At 44.4% G+C, this 8,923-nt stretch overlaps 1 protein-coding gene across 2 annotated transcripts; it reads left to right on the top strand.

Moving 5' to 3' along the window:
* The first annotated feature begins 5,890 nt into the window (after positions 1 to 5,890).
* Positions 5,891 to 8,477, top strand: TP53RK (TP53 regulating kinase). 2 transcript variants are annotated; one of them, XM_037811594.1, is made up of 2 exons: positions 5,891 to 6,272; positions 7,894 to 8,477. In XM_037811594.1, the coding sequence occupies exons 1-2, from the start codon at positions 5,990 to 5,992 to the stop codon at positions 8,370 to 8,372; spliced, it is 762 nt and encodes a 253-aa protein (XP_037667522.1). In that variant the 5' UTR covers positions 5,891 to 5,989; the 3' UTR covers positions 8,373 to 8,477. The 2 variants fall into 2 exon arrangements, with proteins under 2 accessions (XP_037667522.1, XP_037667523.1); XM_037811595.1 differs by lacking the exon at positions 7,894 to 8,477 and adding an exon at positions 7,600 to 7,862.
* The last annotated feature ends 446 nt before the right edge of the window (positions 8,478 to 8,923 follow it).

Raw genomic sequence — 8,923 nt, 5'->3', positions numbered from 1 at the left:
ACGCTGTTCCGCCCACCTGAAACAAGCACAGGTGTGTCACCTATCTGGGCAGCACTTTAGCTTGCAAATCTTCACATGATTGATCAAATTTGTATCCTACAAGACTCTACGAGGCCGGTATATTTAATCCCATTTTATAGCTTAGGAAACTGAAGCTCTGAAAGATTAAGTCAGGGTTTCTCAGTCTCAGCTATATTGATGTTTTGGATCAAATAATTCTTTGTGGTGGGAGGCTGCCCTGAGAGCTGTAGGATGTTTAGCAACATCACTGCATCTCTAGACTCTACCAACTAGATGACAGCTCCCCCCAGCTGTCATGCCAATAAAATTTCTCCAAACATTGCCAAATGTTCGCTAGGGCAAATCATCTCTGGTTGAGAACCGCTAGGTTAAATGATGCATACCGCATAATGGTTATGGATATAAGCAAAGGTATTGTGTGCAATTTCTTGGAAGTGTCCTTAAAGGAGCCAAGCCAGAATGTAGACATGATGGATGGAGCTCCAGTGGCCATTTTGTGCCACAGGGAGACTTTGAGCACAGAAATTACACCCAGTAAAGCAAAAGCACAGCGGGAACCTGGGTTCCTAACTCCATGATGCACCATTCCAGCCTTGGACTCTTTCCTTCCCTACTTCAAAGATAAACTGGTAAGTCACTTTCTTTACTCACAAGTGAACCAAATCCTATTTCATATGTTCTAACAATGAAAGGAAAAGGGAGTGTTGAAAATATGGGTAAAAAGAATCAGTGGTTGATGTTTTAAAAATATTATCCTAAAATATTCATATGATAGCAAATCTAATATTCCCTCGGTGTTTCTGGAGCAATATGCCAGGGGTGGGTTGGGATGTGAGGACTGACATTTCTCCTAATCACCTCTTGTTTTTATTTCCTACTCTTCCCCAATTCCCTAACACTGCTCTGAATCTTAATTCTTTAACAGCTAAGCATTTTTTTCTCCTTACTACTTTAAATTCGTGTACTAAGGAGACGTAGTTATATTTATCGGACATTTGTAGTAATGGAGGGCTGTGAGCACCCACCACATTGCAAGAAACTACTTTTGGTTAAAAATTTGTCATTACCATCCTAATAATGCATCAGCTTCTCCTCACAGCAAGAAATTCTGGCCTGCCAACCTGAAGGGGCATCTCCTACTTTTGCCTGCCCAGCCTTCATTTTCCTGTCCCCTCTTAAGAACACCCTGATTTTCCTTTGCGAAGCCATATCTCCCCTTCTCTCACTCCCCGTGGATCCTGCAGGGACAGGCAAAAAGCAGCCTACCCCTCCTTTCCCTACTCACAGTGGGCACATGACACAGAGCTGGCCAATCACTGTTTTCCATTTCTTTGGCTATAATGATTGGTTCAGAGATAGTCATGTGATCTAATAATGCTCAATGATAATTGACCCTGGGGGTTTTGCTAGAACTGTTGGAAAAAAGGGAGAATGGCCCCTGTGTTAGTTAGGGTTTTCTAGGGAAACAGAATCAATGAGAGGTGTCTCTGATTATCAAATTGTAAAAGTGACTCACGCAGCTGTGGGTATGCATGAGTCCAAATTCTGTAGAGCTGTCAACAAACTGTCAACTCCAAGGAAGATGTCCGATGAACTCCTCAGGAAACAAACCGCCAACTTCGACGAACTCCTCAGGAAATGCTTCACTGGGCAGCCGAAGAAGTGAAGGTCCTCTATCTGTCTTGCTTATAAGTCTTCAACTGATTAATTGGATCAAATCCAGCCAATTGCATTCTCTCATTGTGGAAGGCACGCCCTTTGATGAGTCATCAGTCACAGCTGCAGTCAATTGACTGATGATCCAATAAACCAGCCTGTTGGTTTATCAACCAGCCTCAAATGTCCTCACAGCAATTGTTAGGCCAGTGTTTGCTTGACCAGACAGCTGGGTCACCTGGCCAAGTTGACACATGAACCTAACCATCACAGCCCCCAAAGATGTCCAGGTTACAATCCCCAGAATCTGTGAATATGTTAAATTACAGGGCAAAGAGGAATTAAGGCTGCAGATGGAATTAAGTTAAGGTTGACCTTGAGATGGGAGATTTTCCTGGATTATCTGGGTACACCCAATGCAATCACGAGAGTCCCTAGAAGCGGATGAGAGGGGCAGAAATGGATGAGAGGAACCAGAGAAATGGCAGCCTGAGAAGAACTCGGCTTGATGTTGCTGACCTTGAAGATGGAGGAAAGGGCTGAGCCAAGGAATGTGGGCAGCCTCTAGGAGCTAGAAAAGGCAAGGAAATAGATCCTCTCCCTAGGGACTCCAGAAGAAATGCAGCCCTGCCTACACCTTGATTTTAGCCCAGCGAGACCTATGTCAGACTTCCGACTTCCAGAACTGTAAGATAATAAATTTATGTTGTTTAAGCCACTAAGTTTGCTGTAATTTGTTACTGCAGTCATAGGAAATGGATACAGAAAAGTTCATCCTATGTGCTGGGGTTGCCGAGCTGGCAGATGCGAGCCTGCAAAATTGGAGCTCATCATGAGTTGCTGAGCCTTCCTGGGGAGAAAGCCATCAAAGAAGAAAGCCATGTTGTGAAACAGCCAGAATCAAATTCTGATGACATTCTGTCAGCTCCAGGGTCTAGCTGTGTGTAGATAAATTCCCTTATGTGTTTAAGCTTGTTTCTGTCACTTGCTGCCCCCGTGGTGATGAATAATGCAGAATGCATCCCCACTGGAGCACTGTCTGTATTCATCTACACCCCCCTGCCCTAACCAGTACAGTACATACTGGCCAACCGTCAATGCCAGTGTCCGCAACATGGGCTTTCTCTGGCCTCTGGAGCCTGCTTTGCTGCCCTGTGGCTAGGTGGAAGTACAAAGGAAGTAATGCCCCTTGACCATGACCTCAGCCAGTGATTGCTGGAAGTGGTGTGTAAGTGCCCAGGTCCCTTGAGTCTTGCATCTGAGGCATACATTCTCTGCATTGGCTTCCAGAGGTCTCCAGCAGGATTGAGCTCCAGTCGCCCACAGTGGAAACCGGCTTGCCAGCACCTTCTCTACCTCGCTGTGAGAAACAAGCACTATACCTAAAAAGAATAAACGCTCACCTGATTGTAGAGAAGAAAATAATTTATTCACAATCTTGGAAGAACAGGCATGCAATCAAAATGTGGTGGTTGGCACCCAGAACAATAGAGCACAGCACTATTTATTCCCTAAGCCTAACATGCAAGTTCCTCCCCTGTTTCTCCATTGGCTGGAGACTCCAGAGATTACAGCCTATTCTACAGGCCTAACTAGCCCATGCAAATTTGAAACATTCGAAATAAGTCTCCCACACCAATTTGAAACATTTGAAACAAGAAACATTTGAAACAAGTCTCCACCCCTGACTATAACTGTTAAGCCCTATAAGGCACTGACACCACTTCTGTGCTTACGTGACCTCTTTCCTTTGTTCTTTAACTACAGAGCCAGTCTGAGCTAGTTAGGAACCTCCATCCCCTAGTTTCCACCTAGCAAGGACAGTGGGCAGATAAACAGGAGGACTGGCCACTGATTACAGCTTGGCTTCTTAAACCTCTGCCAACCCCCGAACTGCCCCCCCAGCCACACCTACCCTGTGTGAAAGCTAAACTTAATCTCATTCTCACACTTGCTCCTCTGCTGGTATTTCTTGGGATCACAGCCCACATAAACTACTTACACTCAAATCCCTGTCTCATGGCCTGCTTTTGGGGGAGCCCACATAAAGGCACACTCCTTCCACCTTCCACAGTTTATCACTTTTTTCTTGTGCCCTCTCAAGCTTCCTTTGGAGACCTGATTCCCCGTCACATGCCAGTCTTCCACCTCCCAAATCATCTCATTTTCTTATTCAGAGCCTCTTGGATCTCCATCAATACCCCAAACTAACCTTTGATTTTCTGAGGATATTAAGGTACCCTGATACACAAAGAGCCATCTACCCCACTCCTTCACCCTTTAGCAATCCAAAAAAAAAAAAAAAAAAGGGAAATGATATTAAAGATTTCTTTATCGTGAGCACATTCCTAGGTTACCTCGTCTCTCCGAGTTGATGGAATGGTGTGTGTAAACAGACAGGCTTCTTGCCTTTGTGGAACTGAGAGCGAGTGGGGGAAGCAGACATTAATTAAATAGCCATACAAACAAACAAATAAAAGGGAATCTGTGACAGTGCTAAAGAAGAGAGGTTCACAGGGACATGGGAGTGTATAAAAGCTGGATTTTCCCTGCTCTGAGAGGTCAGGGAGAGCTACCCTGAGGAAGTGACAATTGAGGTGAGAATGGAAGGATGCTTAGATATTAACTAGGAATAAATGGAGAGAACACTTTTAGTAGGGGAAACAGCAGGGACAAAGCGCCTATGACAAGAAGGAGCATGAAGAATAAGAGACTGAGAGAAGACAAATAAGTGTGAAGAGTAGAAAGCAAGGGGGCAGATTGATGGAACCGGATGCTGGAAGGGGGTTGCAGGGGTCCTTTGGCCTTGTTGGCCAAATTAAGGATTGGGTCTTTATCCTAAACCCTAAATTCTGTAGGGCACATTCCTTTGTTCCAATTTCTCAGAAAGCCCCCGTAGGTCAATTGCTTTTGCTTTTGTCTTCTGGAAAATCCTTTCTTTGGAAAGGGGTCCCTCCTGGCAATGCCCAATGCAGGTGGCCATTTTATTTTACCTAGATCAAATTTCAATTTGTTCACCTCCTACTATCTAGGAACATCTCTTCTAGAAAGATGTCCTCAGAAACATTCACGGATGTATGCATAGATCACTGGATAAGCATAGCAGCATAGCTTCTAACAGAAAATAAAGCAAAACAAGCAAACCAAAAGAAAAAGAAAAAAACAAAATGAAAACAATTGTTTAGCAACAGGGAACCAGTTGTAGAGCCATCTAGAAGGATGTGGTAACTCTACATGTACTGATAAGGAAAATTGTCCAAGATAAATTGCTTGGGGGCAAGTTGCAAAAGAATGTACATTGGGGACAAAACTCAGAACTGTATGTGTCAGTGTGCGCATTGTACTAAAAATATCTACAGTGAAACTAAATAATAGTTGGGTGCGATACAGATTGGTGGGGGGTGGGGGAGAAAAGCAATCTTTGATATATATATATTTGCGTGCAGAATTCGGTATTGTAAGAATTTGTTACAGCCTGCAATCAAAAAACAGATACAAATTTTTTATTATTTATCACTCCCAATTCGCCTTAGGTTCTGCCTCCTCTGGAAAAAACATTCCCTGATCCCACCTCCCCCTGCAACCTCACCATCCCCATCAACCTCTCTGAGCCTCAATTTTCTTTTCTGTAAAATGGGTTTTAATGTTAATTAACTTTGTTACTCCTGAAGAACTCAATATACAGTAGCTATTACTGTCCTAGCACTTAAAACAATGTCGGAAACACGGTTAGGTGGTGGGGATGGTTAGGTATCCGTCTGCCCCTACCCCACTTTGACTACTACGAGCCCCTTTCACAGAGGCCTCAGGTGCCAAGGGGTGAAAAGTTCCAAAAACGTAACTCCTAGAGGTGCAGCTTCTCGGGACCGAGAGGGACTTCCGGAAAGACGAAGAGATTCCGAAAAGGTTTTTCGCCAGAAACTCCAGAATTTTCCAGAAAAGCCGAAGAACAAGGAGGTGGGGGCCAGTAAAACACACCCCGCAAGAAATCACCGAGGGCTTCCGGAGAGAGTCGAGGAGTAGGGACGAGCTGCTTACCGAGAGTTGCCGAGGGTTTGCGGAGATAGCCGAAGAGTTGGGAGGCGGGCCCACAAGTACCGTCCCCAAGGAGGACGAAGGCTTCCGAAAAGAGCCGAAAAGAGCCGAAAAGTTGGGCGGAACAACCTTCACTGTGAGAAGTGTCGGAGGTGGAGCCATTCTAGTGTCCGAGGAGGTCCGAGGAGGTCCGAGGACTTTCGGAGCTAGCCGAAGTATCGCCGACAGTTTCCGGAAAGAGCCGAGGGTCTTCGAGGGACGGCGCTGAAGCGCAATTATGGCGGCGTCCGGCGCTGTGGTATCTGAGAAGAGCGAGGAACCAGTATTGGAGGCTGAGGCGCTGACCGCGGCCCGGGAGCGAAGCAGCCGATTCTTGAGCGGCCTGGAGATGGTGAAACAGGGCGCCGAGGCACGCGTGTTCCGTGGCCGGTTCCAGGGCCGCGCAGCCGTGGTGAAGCATCGTTTCCCCAAGGGCTACCGGCATCCGGCGCTGGAAGCGCGGCTCAGCCGGAGGCGGACTGTGCAGGAGGCCCGGGCGCTGCTCCGCTGCCGCCGCGCAGGTGAGACAACACAGCTCCGGGTCGGGGGTGGGTAGACCCCGAGGCCTGGGCGACGGCGCGCGAGTGTCTCACCTCTGCTTCTGACCTCGGTTTGCCTTAGTTTCTCCATCTGTACTTTTTACCATAGACTTCATTCGGGCAATACCGTTCTTTTAGCCTTCCATTCATACATGAATTTTAAGCAGCCGCGTGGCTTTGCGGCGATCATTTACCCTGGAGCCGTTCCGCCTGGTTCAGATGTCAGTTCTGCCACTATTGTTCAATGTTGAGTTTGTTACTTAACCTCTCTGAGCTTTGGTTTCCCCATTTATACCGTTTCTCTTGGTTCAGTTTTCTGTCATTATCTCTTCATTCATTAATTTTAAGAAGCGGATGTAATTACCAGTACTTCCTTTGGATCCTGGTGTCCTGAGTCCAGTCGCTCACTCCGCGCTTCACATGTAATCCTTCCAACAAGTTGCTTAACCTCTCTTGAGTCAGTTTCCGCACTTGTAAAGTGAAATTGATGATAGCACTACTCATCTCATAAAGTGAAATTGATGATAGTACTACCCATCTCATAGAGTTTTTGTGACTATTACAGGAGGTATGTATGTCTTCTTAGCACATACTGCTCAATAAATGTTCAGATATCATTTTTTTCCGTCATTAAAACACAGTTGTGCTCACTGAGCACAGAGAGGGGAAGTAACTTACCCAAGGTCACACAGCTATTCAGTGGTCTAGCCTGGTTCCCAGTCCATATCTGTCTGATTTGGAAACATTGGTGTTTTACTTTTACACTTCTTGCCCTTCTTTCTTTCATTAGTAGTTTTTAGGCACCTGATGGACCAGGACATTATTAAGTATTGAGAAATTTGTAGAGAATTCAGTGGTGAACAAGCAGACATATCTCTGCCCTAGCTTAGATTTATTAAAGTTATTTGTGTGTTCATATTTTCTGTTTTCACCCTTTCTAGGACATAAGTTCCATTAAGCAGGGATTGTAGCTGCCCTGTTGACTGCTGTGTCCCCACTGACATGTCCCCAGCATCTAGAACAGTGTCCTGAGCATGGTAGACATTCAATAAACATTGATTGAATGAGTTTGTGGGAAGTATTATTCTTATGTTGCAGAAGCAGAAACTGATGCTTAGAGAAGTTAATGTAACTTTAAGGTTATGCAACTAATAAAGAAAGGAGTGGGATTTGAACAAGATCCTCTCTGACTGCAAAGATGAATCTCTGAGCCAACACATAGTGTGGCCTCCTAGTTGGGTTCTCATCCCGTAGACACTGCTCTGATTGGGCTCTGCTTTCCCCTCTGGCTGTTTGTTTTGTTTTTTAGGGAGCAAATATGACAAATGATGTCCACTCATAAAGGATGATTCAGGAAAAGAGGAGGAAGCTTTGGCACTCCTAAACTTGTCTACTGGGCAGGAACAGGGGAAACTTCCAAATGAGTTAAGTTGTACCATGCAACAGCATTCCTAAATCTTTTTCCAGAAATAAGCAGATAATAGATTGTAAAAAACTGGCTCGATCTTTGAAATCTAAGCTTACCATTAAAAAAAAAAGAAGAAAAAAAAAAGAAGATGACAAAGAATCATCCAACCCAGTAATTGCTATGTCTTGATTACAGGGATCTCTGCCCCAGTTGTCTTTTTTGTGGACTATGCTTCTAACTGTTTATACATGGAAGAAATTGAAGATTCAGTGACTGTTCGAGATTATATTGAATCCACCATGGAGACTGAAAAAGCTCCCCAAACTCTCTCTTGCTTAGCAGAGAAAGTTGGGCAGGTTTTGGCTCGAATGCATGATGAAGACCTCATTCATGGTGATCTCACCACCTCAAACATGCTCCTGAAACCCCCAATGGAACAGCTGAACATTGTGCTTATAGACTTTGGGCTGAGTTTCATTTCAGCACTTCCAGAAGATAAGGGAGTAGACCTGTATGTCCTAGAGAAGGCTTTCCTCAGCACCCATCCCAACACTGAGACTGTGTTTGAAGCTTTTCTGAAGAGCTACTCGGCCTCCTCAAAAAAGGCCAAGCCAGTGCTAAAAAAATTAGATGAAGTGCGCCTGAGAGGAAGAAAGAGGTCTATGGTTGGGTAGAAGAATGTGTGTGACAATCACACACTGTTAAGCTATTTATTTCATAGTAAATTTGAAGGAGTGCTATGAATTTGAGTTAAGACCTAAATAAAGGTGTTGAGATATTTTTGTGATGTGTCTGTGATCATGCATGTTAAGCACTATTGTCATCTACAGTTGTCTGTTTTCTTAAGAACTACCTGTATAGGACATGTTCTAGATAGATTTGGGTATTTGAGATAAATCTAGGGCAGAGTTTCTCCCAAATTGTGCTTTGGCATGCATACCTCAGGTTTTCAGCAAGATGAGTTTAGCTGGTATGTAGACATGATGTTAAAAACATTGAACACATAATGAGAACATCTTTTCAGTCCTTTTACAATCCTTCTGGTGGGACAAGGACAAAGTTTCTGTTGGTGGTAGTTTGTCTTCATCAGCAATCTAACCTAGAGCTTTTGTTGTATCATTGATGTATTTGTCATGAAACTAATTTGGTGGTATATAACCAGCATTTCTAAAAAATGAAATGGAATCATAGATTAAAAAAAATCAGAGTGCATCACATGCAGTAT

This window comes from Choloepus didactylus, chromosome 19, assembly GCF_015220235.1.
Source record: "Choloepus didactylus isolate mChoDid1 chromosome 19, mChoDid1.pri, whole genome shotgun sequence".
Classification (NCBI taxonomy): Eukaryota; Metazoa; Chordata; class Mammalia; order Pilosa; family Megalonychidae; genus Choloepus; species Choloepus didactylus.
The sequence above is the reverse complement of the archived record's forward strand: the minus strand, read 5'-3'. Positions and strand labels throughout refer to the sequence as shown.

What these genes read in the sequence shown, in the direction of transcription:
- TP53RK (XM_037811594.1), top strand. Translation starts at nt 5,990, where the DNA reads ATGGCGGCGTCCGGCGCTGTGGTATCTGAGAAGAGCGAGGAACCAGTA. An exon ending in GCTCCGCTGCCGCCGCGCAG is followed by an intron (nt 6,273 to 7,893) that starts GTGAGACAACAC and finishes TCTTGATTACAG; the next exon opens with GGATCTCTGCCCCAGTTGTC.